We start from the raw sequence: 14412 nt of genomic DNA on the forward strand, positions 1-14412 counted from the left end.
TTATAGATTTTAAAATTGATCTTTTGCCCGTTTAAACAACTTTCGGATGATTGGCAATAACGTTTGCAAACGGGCATTTTCTCGACCATGCCGAACAATTAAAATCTCATTAAAATAATCAGCAAAAATCAAAAACCTGCCCCCGACGAGCTCGATTTTGTTTGTTTCAGCTAAAATGTACCTCTCTCTCTTTCACTCTCTCGCAAACGACCGGCTATGCATTTGTCTCGCTCATACACGCTGCTTTGCGAAGGGTCTCTGCAGCGCTTGCGTTGTCGACGCGCATCACAGGCACACACACACACACGCACACACACCCCCGTGCAGGTTTGACAGTTGAATAGGAGATTTTCACTATCAGTCGAGTCGGGCCTTCGAACTTTTCTAGAACCTTTCCATCCAAGCGGCAGCAATCGAGTGAAAAAAACGCACACACACGAAAAACAAACGACAGCAAACGTTTCCCGTTTCGATATATTGTTATATAGTTAGTTCACCAAAACTCTATTCTTCCTTCGCATTATATTTTGGTACCTTTTCGACGGTACGTTGGTTCGGCGACGGCAACGGGCGGTTTTTCGTTTCGGTTTCATCTTCGCTTCGCGTCCCACCGTCGTGTGGTTGTGAAACTCGTTACAGCAGCAGAAACGGAAAATTAGCTTTTCCTCATCCCATCCCCAAACAAAACAAAACGCTACATTCCACGGTGGGCCATCGGTGCGATACGCAAAACATCAGGTGACGACGGCAAGCCTGAAAGGTGACCTCCTACGTGACTTTTGGTAAAACACCCGGATCCTTGCATCAGACACGCTACCCCTTCTCTGCCGACTGTGTGTGTGTGTGTGTGTGTGTGTGTGTGTGTGTGTGTGTCGGTGTGTTTGTGTTTGCTGCTGTGATCATTCGTCCATACAACACAGCCGAGCCCAGCTAATCTTCGCGTAAAATCAAGCAAAACGGGCCAATCGAGGAGCATCGAGTAGCGATTTTCCGCATCACAACAAACGCGCATAAAATCAGCTGAGAGCCGAACGAACCATCCGCCACCGCCTACTACTGTGCTGTTGTTGCCTGCCAACCTGCCCCGCTGCTCTGTGGCAGAGGTAGAGAGGTAGAGGTTTGTGAACCCCCGTGTCCTTTAAAAGGCATCAAAATTTGCGTCGTAAAGATGGACCTTTTAAAAAAATTTATGGGCTTAGACGGCCGGAAGGACGACGATGACGATAACAGGTAGGTGGATTTGGCTGTGGGTGGGTGTGTGTGTGTGTTTTGCACTTCACCACTGCTCCAAAACAACAACTTTGTCGATTCCATTTCCATTCCATTCCCCTGGCACCACCATCATGAGCAATCTTCCTTCTTCCTGCCTTTCCCGGCTTCGTGTATTCACCTGCTCGCTTGCCTGGTTTTTTCATGCCCCGGGGTCGTGTATGCGCCTGTCCATGCATTTAATGATTCTTCCCATTTTCCTATTCCTCCTTGTTTTATCTTACTTCACAATATTTACACTCTCACTCGCTCTCTCTCACACACACACATACAGGAAGAAGAAATCAACGCTCAAGGACGAGTTCCGCAAGCCGATCTGGGTGGAGGAGGACGACAGCGACGACGAGCTGTTTGATAATCGCAAAATTTACGGTGTGCAAATTTTCACCAACCCGATCGAGATGCAGAAGTACTTCGAGCAGCAGATGCAGGAGATGTGGAAGTCGCTCGACGAGTACGACGGTAAGAGATAGAGAGAGTGCGGCAGAAAAAGCAAAAAAATGTTACCAGCATCGCCTACTTCAATTACATTTTCATTCCAGAGTCTGTAAAGATGTTCGATCATGACTTGAAGCAAGACTTCCTGAAGCCAGGCTTTGAAGAATCGATCCGTGACATTGGCAAGCAGATGAAACCGCAAGACACCGATCTGGATGGAGAGTGAGTGGCATGGGCGAAGAGATTGTTAACAGTGATTAATATTGAACTTTCCTTCTGCGGTAGGATCTACGCCGATCAGCTGCATTCGCTGCTGCAGCGCATCACACCGGACATGAAGGAACTGATGCTGAAGAAGCGCATGGAGAGGAACGAAACGGTTGGCGCTTCCAGCGCAGCCGCCCGCCGCAAGCCGACGGACGAGGAGAAGGTGATGGATCTGATTCATGGTATAACCGAGCAGAGGAACCACCCGACCGGCGGTACCGTCTCGAAGCCGGCGATGAAACGCAACCACGGTGCACTTGGGCAGCGTTTCCCCGAGGGGGGATTGTTTGAGGGTGCATTCCAGGGACCGCGCATGTTCGGCCAAAGCATCATATCGCAGACGATTCGCCGTCCCGATGGGGTAAGCATTTATCGGTGTTATTTTGTGAGAATGTCCCTTTTGCTAACGCCCTTTTTGTTCACACAGTCGTACGAAACGCGTCGTACTGTTCGCGACTCCGAGGGCAACACCCAAACAACCGTTACACTGTCCACGAAGGATGGCCGCAAGGAAACGGTCACCACGTACGATGAGGATGCGGCCTTTGGTGGCATGAAGAGGAACGGCAGCGCCAACGGTAGCGGCGGAGGAGGGTACCAGCGTGGGGACGCCGAGCTGCCGACCGGAGCACTGCTAGCACTGGATGGCAAGTTCGGCCTCAACAACAATGGTTATGTGCTGCCGAAGAACCTCTGGTGACTTCACGCGTCGCAAACCGACCGTAACGATGCGCTGCTTTGCTGGGAGCCTACCGCAGGAGAAACCGACTGGCCGGAGCCGGCCATCAGTTGTAGCAACGGCAACCGCAGCAGCGAATCGTACATTTATCCCAATTCTGAATGTAGTAGCAACATTAATAGCAACGACCGTTGCCATAGACTTAGCACTAGTTCCCGTAGCAGTAGTCCCCACGGACTGACCCAACATTGTGCCGACGACTGTTGCATTGATCTCTTCTCCCATCTCTTCCCGTACCATCGGTGTGAGCGGCGAACGATCGGCGCCGATCGTGCGCACGCTTCCTACGATCTTTCCAGCCGCATCCTCACCCCATCCTCTCTCGTGCTGATGCTGATGCTGTACCTTACTTCTGCTTCCCTCGCCGTTTGCTTGCTGCTCGCGCTGCGTGTTACACGAAGGAATAGCAAACCCTACCGATTGGGGCATCCCAGCGCCCAGCAGCAGACTGGTACTGGTAGTACCGGTGGGTGGAATTTTAGTATTACGTTTCCCGTTCCGGTCGCCTCCGCCGCCGCACCCACTGCGAACGGCGGGCGGGCATGCTGGCAGGCGCACTGCTGCACCGCACCGATCGCTTTATGAAAGCTGTTGCCAACGCACCTCGGTGCGCCATTCCCCCACACACCTCCACCACAACCTGTCTCGGATGGCAACGGGAGGACCGGAATCGAGCGGTTTGTGAGTTTGTGATATTATTTTACACCGCCGAGTAGCAGCACAGACGGTGGACGACCACCGCGGCAAACGGGCGACAGCGGCGGCGAAAAGGCAACCCAGCCGGGCGTAATGCTGCGCTACTACGGTGCGGATAAGTGTAAAGCGTTGATTGTGATTATGATTAGTACGATTGTGAGTTTTATTATTATCTTTACGATTATTATTGCTACTATTACGATTACTACTACTACCACTAGTACTACTATCGCGTGCGTGATTGTGATGCGCGCTTATGCTAAGTTCGTTAGGGTGTACGGCAAGTTCCGCAGCTGATGGTGACTGAACACAGCGCGCTCTTCGCCGTACCGTGGATTCCATCGGATAGGATTAGGCACGTGTGTAAAGAAGAAGGAGAGAGAGAGTACAGGGACAATAGGAAGCACGGGGAGGTAGGGCAGTGGGGAGCTGTGTGCGTTATGGGTGCCGGACATTTTTGCTTATCTTTCGAACTATCCTTCCGAAAAAGGATCGTTTAAGGCTGGCTTCTTGGTCTTGTTGCCCCATAACGTACCGGGTTCCGAATGGAACCGATTTGCGAATAACGTTTTAGATAGGTTAGTTTATTTTTTTGTTTTTAGCAAAACAAACATTGACACCTATTTGTTTTAGGTTTTTTTTACGTTTTAAGAAGGGTGGAATAGCTTTTTGAAAGATCGTAGGAAGATGAAACGCAATAGGGTATACTAAAAGGATAATGGCGCCCATGTCCTGTGGTCGGGAGGGGAGATGAGAACAGAGATTGGCCAGTATTTCGGCCATTGCAGGGAATGTCTGTGTGCGTGTTTGTGTGTGTGTGTGTGCAATGTGTATTTTTTAAGGAAAAGGAAAGCGTCCTTGAAAGCGTATCTTGGTTTTGTCTTTGTAACGAAACTGAACCCTATATTCGGTTCAAAATTTATTCAACACTTTTTACACTACTTAAGACATTTACTTTTATATACCCCTTTCAAGTGTACGATAACATCCTTTGGTGAGAGAAATGATGAAGCATAGAGAAAGAGAAAGAGGGAGAGAGGTAAACGAAGAAAGCTTCGCAGGGAAGCAGGGAAAGGATACAGCAGCTACAAACAACAACAACCCACACCAAAATGAGCATACCAAATGATGATACAAAATCCGCCAGAAATCATACTCTCGATCATACAACACACACACACGTCTCTCCTTTTTGAATAACTTTCCCATGGTTTCGTTTCACTGCTTGAAACGGTATACTCTATCTTAGTACCAATCTTACACTGTATTTCTTAGATACGCAAGATATCCGCCGACAAGTACCGTTAATATTCAGCATTTCAATGCGGTCTTACCGTCCCCGTCTTAAAAAGAGAGCAGCAAAACATATGAATGACTTCTTCTTCCAACCCCTCTAAGAACAAGCCAACAATAGCAATAGCTACACCGTGGCATTATATATTGCCCACTTCAACCACTTTCAAATCTTCACATCCCAAATCTTATCTTCATCGGCAAGTGTGTAGTGTAGTGTAGTTGTATTACAGCAGAGAATAAACTCTTCAATGCAGACCCACTAAAACAGGAAGGGGTGTTAGTTTTATTCCCTTTTAAACTATTTCTTTCCACAGCACAGCTTTGAGACGATGACACACGACAGCTTTCCTTTACATTTCAATCGATATCTTTATTTTTGCACTCTTTGCTTGTCTCGGACAAAATCAACATCATTTGCAGACACTACAGTATTGTTACTATTATGAATATAATTATTCTTATTGTACAGTGCAGTATTTTCTCGCTTGAAAAAGCTGCTTGGAATCGTATTTCCCTATTACGATTTTGCAAATTAATTTCTCCCGGATTGTATCTTTTTTCGGATTTGCTCCAAGAAAGAACGCTTTACGCCACAACCTAAGATACCGATAGATCGCGTATAAAAAGGGATTTCTTCTAGTCATTCCCAAACCCAAAGCACCTCAAAACAAGATACAGCCGAACTGCGACTCACATAATGGCTTTTCTTAACAAAAGGTCCCAAACGGTATTAGTAGTTCACCAACGCGCTGCAACAAAGATGTGTTGTTAGCTTTTGTTGTGTTTCTGTGGGCAAAGAGAGTTTAATGGGGTTCAATCTTAGTTCTTGCTGCTTCAATCTTGATATTTTACTTGTTTTTTTTTTATTGATATTCTCTAGTATTATACCTTGTTTCGTTTGTTCTCTGCGCCGGTTTCGCGCTTTCTGTTTACTTAAACTGTATCTTTTCTTGTTTTATTAATCTCCTAAATTAAGCCCAGTATGTGCCCACGATATACTTAAATAGTGTGTTTCCATCATTTATATATATATTTATATATTTATTATTATTTCTTTATCGTCATTGTTTAAAACAATCTATAACCTTTCTTCGCGAGCTCTAGCGCCCCCCGCGTGCATTTGTCTAACTTTTTACACAGTACAATATTACACTAAAAACTACAGTTTTTACGTTTCCATTGCGATTGGTGTGCTGCGTACCACCACACGTTGCAATGCAAAACCATCTATGGGGAATGTAGCACGCATCGAGCGTCATGTGCTCAGCCGGGTCACAGCTGGCGTTTACTGTATCATCGGTCCCTCAGCACCATATTGCGTCCAAGCTGAATTGTTGTTAGTATGAACCATCTTTCCTTTTTAAATTAAAACAACCGTACGTCATTAGTAGCAAACGACCAGCATGATGTACGCTGTTAACTACTCCCGGAGCACGCTACAGCCAGCAATAGGACAAGCGGTATCATACCGGGTGGCCTCACCATGAGAAATGTGTCCTTATTCATCGACTTCTCAATCAGGTTTCGAAATAAAACTCAAAAAAGAAAGAAAATAATTTGCATCAACTGAACAATCTGTTTAAATTTTGCATACGGATAACGTCAGCTGCTATTTGGCCATATTCTTTTACACCTCACGCGTCACACCATACCCGTCGACACACGCACTCTCTGTCTCAACAAAATAGTCCATTAATCATATACGTTCACTTTCATTTGCAAACTAAATAGAAATCCATAAAACAAAACGAACAAACAAACAAACAAAATACCTTCTGTTAATATACAGAACAAAGAGTACAGGCAACAAGGCAAAACAAGCAACACATTTGTAGCTTTAGCCGGGGTACGTGCGCGATAGAAAATATTGCTTCTCGTTCTCGAACATTATTTACACAAGCACAAAGAGGCGGCCACAGTTTCGTTATAGTTTTATACTACAGCCCCAATTCCTTTTCCGTCGTGCCGCTACGGATGTGCTACGTACAAAAGCTTTTAAAACGTGTTCCTGCCGCGCATCCAAAACACATCCTGCACTGTTTCTTTGCTCGCAAAACAAAGAAAACCACACACTCTCATATACAATATCTAGGTACAGAAACTTGCCACTTACACTTTACAACTAACCCAATCCATATCTCCGACCCGATCTTCTCCCGTTCCCCGTTTCAGATTAACCCCCCATTTTCTAAGAACCACTACTATTTCCCATAAAATGATCACATTTGTTTGTTTATATATACCGTTTATCCTCCTCCTCCTCCTCACCCTTCTTCGCCAGATTTTACCTGCCTGTAGTACCTGTACCTTACTCCTGCCCGAAACCTTCAGTCTCTTCGATCGCATAGTTTAGCTTCTCTACCAGCTGATCGTAGCTCTTGTACGGTGGTAGATCTAACCGATTGAAGCACGTGTGCGATCGGGGCAGCCACGTGTCCTTGCCCACCTTCTCGATGCAGAAGCGCTGCGGCCCGTTCGAGCCCATCAGCTCGGCGAACCCGCCGACCGGTACGCGGCAGGTGCCGGTAACGAACTGCAACAGGCGGGCCCGCTTTTCGTTGTCCGTTTCCCGCACAAACTGCAAGTGGAAAAATACAAAACATACGTTGAATAAGAATGTTGCTTTACACAGACCTTGCCGACCAACAGTGGGCTAATCTCCGTGACACTTACCTGCCAGAACCAAACGACCTGTTTGCTGTTGCGATTGTAATGCCGATAGATGGAATTGCGCTGCCAGTCGTCCACATCGATCTCCTGCATGCCGCACAGCATTAGCTCCAGCTCGCGCTCATCAAAATACTTTAACCATTCGAGCGGCACCACCTCGTTAAACCCATCCAGGAAGGTTTTGGTCTGCTCCTCGATACCCCTGCGGGAAAGGAAAATGAAACATAAATGTTAATGGGCCACTTCCAAGCCTCAATCCTAAAAACCCCCTTTACTTACCTCGTCATTCGCCACTCGGTCATGAGCGAGATGTACTCTTCCTTGTTCTCCTCCGTCACGCGCTCCTTGTCACCGTTATCCTTCAGCTCGTGATGGATGATCTGTCCCAGCACCTCGAAATCGACGCTGAACCACAGCTCCAGCCCGCACTCGTCGATGTTGTTGTCCCGCACCCAGATGAGCGAGTTGTAAAACTCCGGATCGATCGTTTCGATGTCTTTGGTCGTTAGCTTCTTGTTCAGCATACGCTTGTAGAACGGCATCGTGAAGCCGGAATAGATGAACCGCCCATGGTACAGTGCCATCGCGATGAACCGCCCAATGAACTTGAAGTACTGCAGGTGGTCCGGATTCACGTAGCTGGCCGGATTGATCTGCAAGCTGTAGTTGTTCTTGTTCGCGTACTCAAACAGGCAGTACATTGGGTTGAGCACTTCGTGCGACAGCAGGAAGAACCACTCGCGCGATACACCGCCGTAGTCGAGCCCCTCCTCGCCGCGGAAGATAATGTACAGCCGGCGCCTCAGCTCGTACGCCGGCAGCCGCATGATCTGATGGTATGAGTCCTCGAACAGCGTTTGCCGCGTGAGCGTTATTTTGATGTGGGACGCGAGCGCATTGCTCTGACACAGATACCGGAACTGGCTCAGCTTCCAGCGGAAGGAGCGCTCGTACGCCTTCGGTACACCGTATACACCCTTGGCGCCCTTCGGTGCGCCGGGCCGCGGATCCTCAAACGTCGTTTTACGATTGTTGTGATCCACGAAGAACCGCTCCCCGTTGGCGGTGTAGCGAATCTCCCAGCCGGGCGGTAGTGGACCCTCCGCCAGCATGCTCACCTCCTGGCCCTGCGTCCGCGGGTCTTCCCACTGGGTGGTGCGGTTTTTATGGTTCACAAAGTACACCCGATTGTCCGGCTGGACGCGCTTTTCCCATCCGTCCGGCAGCGGTCCCAGCCCATCGTCCTCTTCGTGCGCCACCGAGATCGAGTTCGACTGCTGGGCGTGCTGGGGATAGAGGAACCGCTGATTGCCCTGCGAGATGATGTGTTGCCGCTGGCCCTGCCAGTGCTGGAAGTGCATCAGCCGCTCGCTGTTCGGCCGCTGCCAGGTGGTGGTGCGCGTGTTATGATCCACGTAGTACACGCGGCCGCGGGGATCGCGCCGCTGCTCCCAGCCAGCCGGTAGCGGCTGCGGCTTCTCCCAATACGTCGAGCGCGTGTTGTGATCGACGTAGTAGCGCCGGCCGAACTTGTCCACCCGCATCTCCCACCCGGCCGGTAGCGGTTCGTCGTCGATGGGATTTTGCTGCTGCTGTTGCTGATGCTGCAGTATAAGCTGCTGATCGGTTAAGCTTCCGCCCATCGGCATCGGTATGGCGGAACCACCATCTCCATTATTTGCACCGCCAGGACTTCCACCTGCGACCGGCAACATGGCCGTGTTTGTGTGTCCCCCACCCGATACACCGTTGATCAGGCCTTCCTGCGACGAGTTCGAATACACTGGACCGAGTCGAGCGTGGTATCCCGCGGACGAGGCCACCGGCGAAACGTTCTGCTGATCCCAGTTGATGCCACTCCGTCGGATAGCGCCCGTCGACGAGGAGGCGCCCGACGAGCTGCCTCCACCGCCGCCACCGTTCGGGGAGGAACCGGCCGTCATGTTACCGTTGCCCATGGTGCCGTACGATCCGCCCGCTATACTAAACTCGTTTAACGACGACGACACACAATCGGAGGCCGTGGACGTGGCGTTATTGTTGCTCGTGCTTTGGCTAGCGTGGGAAGCGGGCGAGTGTTGCGACTGATGGTGCTGCAGGGCCGCCGATGAGGACGAGGATGACGGTACTAGTGCATGATTCATCATGCCACCGGTGGATGATGTCGCCGGCTGCAGCTGTTGCGATGTGCTGCCACCTCCGGTGCCTCGCAAACGCATTCGCGCCCGAATGCCGCCGTTCAGTATGCTGCTCCGTAGCGTGTGATAGTGCACACCGTTCGGCGCCAAATCGCTAGGACCGCCCGACAGCTGCTAACGAACGCAACCCGAAGGCAACATGTGCAAGGTTGCCCCCCGGTGGGAAAAATGAGGGAAAGAAGAGCGAAAAAGAAACACGCGTTAGGAAAGTACCAATCGATAGCAACGCGTCAGCGAAGGAAAATCAATAAAGTAAACCAGCGAGACCAGCGCCGTGTGTTTGCGTACAGTGTTATCCAACGCAACGTGGCATGATTTTCCAAACGCGTGGCAAATAAGATAATTTTATAGCTGAATAATTTAAAACACTTATTAAGAAATGATCCCACCAACGGTGGTGGATCAATATTTGTTGTTAGAAATTTGCATTCACTGCAGATGGCAAATAGATAAATTGAATATTAAAAAAAATAGTTACTCCATTCCATTGCTTACTTTATGTAAACTACGCGCATCTGACCGGCACCGGACACAAACAAACACAGCGGCTGATTACCCCATTACATTTCACATTGCGCATTAGATGGTACCAAATGCACGCCACAAGGTCACTTACCCCATTTACGTGGACCATTCCGCTGCCGGTACCGGTTTCATTGCCGCGCATTGCACCCGCACCCGCACCCAAATGGCGCATATCGATCTTCAAACCATCGAGCACGACCACCAGCTCGCCCGCTTTGACCGGTTGGCGCGGTTCGCTCGTTTTGGACGAGCCCGTCCCATCGATCAGCAGGTCCATGTTGAGTTCGAGCAGTTCGAGCACACCGTTGTAGTGTCGCAGAATGCCCGCCAGCTCAACCGTCTGCTGGCCGAGCAGTGAATCCTTGCGGAAGCTCGAATGGTCGAGGACGCGAAAGTGCAGCACCGAGCCGGGCGACACGATGCTCGTGAACCGCTCGTTCCATTTCGGTGTGTTGGTGTTTTTGATGATATCTGTCTTGCGTGAAGTTTTGCCATCGATCGAAAACTCGACGTACGGGTTGGGCTTCAGGAAGCCATTGCTCCGGAAGGTGGCGTGCTCGACTGTGGGTTGGAATGTGCGAAACAGGCAAATAGAAGAACAAATTAATAACAACTCCACTCAAAGCGCCCGGAAGGTGGGGAGAAACGTACTTATCACAATCAGCTGATGGATGGTACCGTCGTCCATCTGCCGGCCGGGGTATGTTTGGGATGGGGTGTGCCTGGAAGAAACTTACGACCACCTCTTCGTATTCCGCTTTCTCTATCTGGGCCGACGGATCAAACAATCTACGCCTTCGTTCTAGAACGCGCTACAGCAAATGGAGGCGATTACGCGTTGCCGCAGACAGCGATTTCCTGCGCGATGGGTTTTTCCCGACGGTCCTGAAACGAGTGGGCCGGAAATTGGGGGGGAAATTTAGACACGGAATTCTTGGCGACAACCACCCGCCGCGAAGGACCATAAAATGTGGGGAGCGCTTGGTTGCGTGTGGTACCATACACGCACGCAAGCCACGTGTTTTCCGCTTTTCCTATTCCATTGACCAATAAGGGAAAGAAAAGCCGCGGCACCTTACTATTAGTATGTGGCCTGTCCCGTAGCCTTTGTGGTGTAATCTAGACAAATCATTTCCCTTTCTACGGAGTATAATAATGGTGCATGGCCTAGTATGATACTTAAGTATTTTCTATACGGTCGTTGCATGTGTTTTCTTCAGCGGAACACCTTGAATATACAAATACCCTCACATGATCACTCTAGTTTCCTACTCAGAACATCCACTGATGTTTTTTTTTATAATTTTAAATGGAAAATAAACTCAACATCATGCGCAGTTTGTGAAATTCCCACAAAACAGAAAACATCACAATAAAGCTGATTCATTACGATACCGACACAACGAACCATTTCACGTATAAATCCTCTCCAGCCCAAGTGTGTAAATAGTCCTTTTTTAAACAACACTTGTGTGTGATGCAATGAATCGTCGCTCTGATAAGCCACTGACAGAGAGCGTGGATGATTGTTTATCGCGCTGAAAAGCTGAAATGCTTCTTCGCCAAGAAGCTTCCTTCTCTGTGTAAGTTTTAAACGCTTTTCGCAACGGTAGAGCTAATCCATTGCCTAGTCAATTTTCGTTTTTTTTTCCTACAAAAACAATTACCACAACAATTTCCGTTCGCAGCAGCTAAAAGGCACGTATCGCACGTATGATCACTGCAACAGTCCCGAGGCCGAGTGGCAAAGTGGTCCACGGGCAGCAGCTTATTACCCCGTATCCACCAGAACCACCGACTCAGCGTTGTTATCAGAATCGCGAACCGACGACTATTCAAACCCCCTCGAGACCCTCCTCTGCTGTTATCAGCAGAAGAAGGGTGCTGTGCTCGTCGGTACTTTGCCTTTGCCAGCTTATTGTTTTGGTACTTCCCGTCTTGCGCTCGGACAAGAGACTGAGGTGATAACGAGGAGTTTTATCTTGTACATTTGTCTCGGCGCGTCTTTCGCATCATTTAAAATGATTCAAAGCGTTGAAAGAAAAATGTGAAATTGCTGGACGGGCAGCATGTAGAATTGGAAATTCATTTTCCTTTTGGCCCAACCAGTTTCTCTTATCGCTGCTGGCCAGCGCGGGAGCGCGTGCGGGTGGTGGATGTAGTTTCAGTTTCTGTTTTTCCCCGTACGGCACACCGGCCAATTATGTGAATTTGGAGTTGAATTTCGGTACACCGGGCCACTTTCACCGTTTGTTCTGCTGCACGAAAATATAGATGTGTGTGCACCATTCCGCACTGCCCACGCACCCACGTTTGCGCCTTTTATTGCGTCGACTTTCACCGAATATGGCCCTCTCTCGCCCCTACAAAACAAGCAAGAAGAAATACATGAAACACCGACGAAAAACAGCCGACCACTATTGTAATCAAATCATATTGCTATGCCCACCGCCGCCGCCGTGTTCGTTCCATGGGTGTCTTACAATTGTTTCGCATGCTTCGATTCCATTTTTGCGCTGTCGCGCTATTTCATTTGGCGCTTGGTGTACGCCTGCGGTGTCGATTTCCTGCCTCGGGTCCGAACGATTTTGTTTGCATTCGCGGCGAAAATGGTCAATCAATGTTAACTGCTTTAACTCGATGCAAAACGGAGGACATCTTCGTTATGCGACGGCAAACAATCGTCCCTTTCGTATCAACAATTAAGGTGTACACCGTGCTTGGATGCAGGTTCGGTCTCGTACGGTTGCCATAGCTGTTGCTAACCCGGCCAGTCTGCTGAGGTTGGACCAGTGCGCGAACAGCATTCAGCCCACGGTACACACACTTTGGACGTGCAATTTTCTACGATAAATCATCCCCTACGATGAAGGGTAGGTGGATGGATGGACGGTGTTGCGGGATCTAATATTAAGACGGGGCCAGTGCTTATGACTTACATAAGCCCCGATGATACTGCGGGGATACACTCACTGCTGGTTGGTGTGTTGTGTCTGGGCCTGCCAGTGCACTTTCTCTAACCTTCCCCCACCACCACTGCGCTTACCGTGACACTACACACTAACGGGTGACGAAATAGCAACACCCCTTTCCGCACACAAATTATCAACACGGATGAGGGGCAATGGGCTCTTATAGGTAATGGGGCTGAATCATCTTCCCTGCGGGTTGCATTATCGTACACATATTTTGATTGCCGTTTTCATAATACACTCACACACAAAAACATAGCATACACTTATACAGTCACACGCATAGCTCTGTGGAAGACCCTTTTTACCATTTCATTATCATTATCATTTGCACCATTGATGAAATTATCAGCTTTGCCCGATGGTTTACGCGCTTACCGATGGAGAAGCAACAAATATTTCGTCTTCTTGGCAAACTGGTCACAGGGACACGCATTTAGGAATGTTGTAGAATGATTTTAATTACACCAAACACTGCAAATGCCCTTTTCTTTAACTTTCAAACCATTGCTTCATTGGATAATCGAAACAAGCGTACCGAACTAGTTGCCCTCACTTAGCGCCTATAAGAATCTAATCAGAAAACTGTCTTTTTCACCTTTCTAAACTTTTGCACACGGCCAGACCGTGCTCTGTGGTGAATCACGGGTGGCAGTGGTGGGATGAGCATTTTTTTCGCACTCCTTCCCCCTAAACGCAACTAAAACAAAACACACCTGCTTGTAAAACCCGTCGTGTTTTGAAGTGGTCAGCCTTTCGGTGCGGAGACACACGGGATGATTTCACATGATGCTTTTTCCAACTAGCTGCTGCTATTGCTGGCTCGATGCTAACACCAGACGAAGGACGTTTCACCGTTGTGTGGCGGTACGTAACCAGTGCAGTCAGCGCGGAGGTTTTCCGTAAACTATGTCGTTTCGTTTTCACTGATGGTAAGTGATTTTGTTCCGCTGCTCCGACTACGGCTTTGGCTCGCTCCGTTTACCTTTGCTTTCGGGCCTTTGTTTACGACCTTTGCACAGTTGGCACACAATCGCAGCACGGACAATTAGCAACTTAAGAATAGTTCAATCGGAATGTTTGCTGCCTGTGTGTGACCAATGGGAACCCTTTTTCACAGCGAATGCGAATGCTAATAAAGATCACACTCCGATGAACCAATTCGCAGAACGTCAAATTACATCCATCTTGCCAAGTACCCGTACAACATGGCGAGGGTTTTTGACGTTCGAATGTCGCTGCATCTCGCTCATTTTCTCTACCCTTCCTTTACTTGCCTACAGTGCTCGTTTCAAAGCGAACTTTTGTGTTCCCCTCTGCCACTTCACTATGAACGTTTCGT

The 14412-nt window shown here is 48.8% G+C and overlaps 2 protein-coding genes across 5 annotated transcripts; one reads left to right on the forward strand and one right to left on the reverse strand.

The window, feature by feature from the left end:
• Nucleotides 1-215: 215 nt before the first annotated feature.
• On the forward strand, nt 216-5426 carry LOC120959809 (uncharacterized). The gene is made up of 5 exons (XM_040383464.2): nt 216-1230; nt 1544-1731; nt 1812-1929; nt 1993-2335; nt 2402-5426. Exons 1-5 carry the CDS (start codon nt 1169-1171, stop codon nt 2672-2674), a joined length of 984 nt encoding a protein of 327 aa, XP_040239398.2. The 5' UTR covers nt 216-1168; the 3' UTR covers nt 2675-5426.
• On the reverse strand, nt 4028-14242 carry LOC120959804 (E3 ubiquitin-protein ligase Su(dx)). Of its 4 annotated transcripts, XM_049609710.1 has the most exons (7): nt 13787-14242; nt 11766-12461; nt 10750-10983; nt 10190-10659; nt 7655-9687; nt 7379-7577; nt 4028-7283 (listed from the first exon to the last, which is right to left on the reverse strand). In XM_049609710.1, the coding sequence occupies exons 3-7, from the start codon at nt 10784-10786 to the stop codon at nt 7014-7016; spliced, it is 3009 nt and encodes a 1002-aa protein (XP_049465667.1). In that variant the 5' UTR covers nt 10787-10983; nt 11766-12461; nt 13787-14242; the 3' UTR covers nt 4028-7013. The 4 variants fall into 4 exon arrangements, with proteins under 4 accessions (XP_049465667.1, XP_040239392.2, XP_040239391.2 ...); XM_040383458.2 differs by lacking the exon at nt 11766-12461 and having other exon boundaries at nt 7655-9684; XM_040383457.2 differs by lacking the exon at nt 11766-12461.
• Nucleotides 14243-14412: the final 170 nt, after the last annotated feature.

The sequence above is a fragment of the Anopheles coluzzii genome, chromosome 3 (assembly GCF_943734685.1).
Source record: "Anopheles coluzzii chromosome 3, AcolN3, whole genome shotgun sequence".
In the NCBI taxonomy this organism is placed as follows: domain Eukaryota; kingdom Metazoa; phylum Arthropoda; class Insecta; order Diptera; family Culicidae; genus Anopheles; species Anopheles coluzzii.

Coding starts and splice junctions, on each gene's coding strand:
- LOC120959809 (XM_040383464.2), top strand. CDS start 1,169: ATGGACCTTTTAAAAAAATTTATGGGCTTAGACGGCCGGAAGGACGAC. Junction 1,732..1,811: donor GTCGCTCGACGAGTACGACG/GTAAGAGATAGA, acceptor TTTTCATTCCAG/AGTCTGTAAAGATGTTCGAT. Junction 2,336..2,401: donor CGATTCGCCGTCCCGATGGG/GTAAGCATTTAT, acceptor TTGTTCACACAG/TCGTACGAAACGCGTCGTAC.
- LOC120959804 (XM_040383457.2), bottom strand. CDS start 10,786: ATGGACGACGGTACCATCCATCAGCTGATTGTGATAA. Junction 9,688..10,189: donor GAATGGTCCACGTAAATGGG/GTAAGTGACCTT, acceptor TGCGTTCGTTAG/CAGCTGTCGGGCGGTCCTAG. Junction 7,284..7,378: donor AGGTCGTTTGGTTCTGGCAG/GTAAGTGTCACG, acceptor TTCCACTTGCAG/TTTGTGCGGGAAACGGACAA.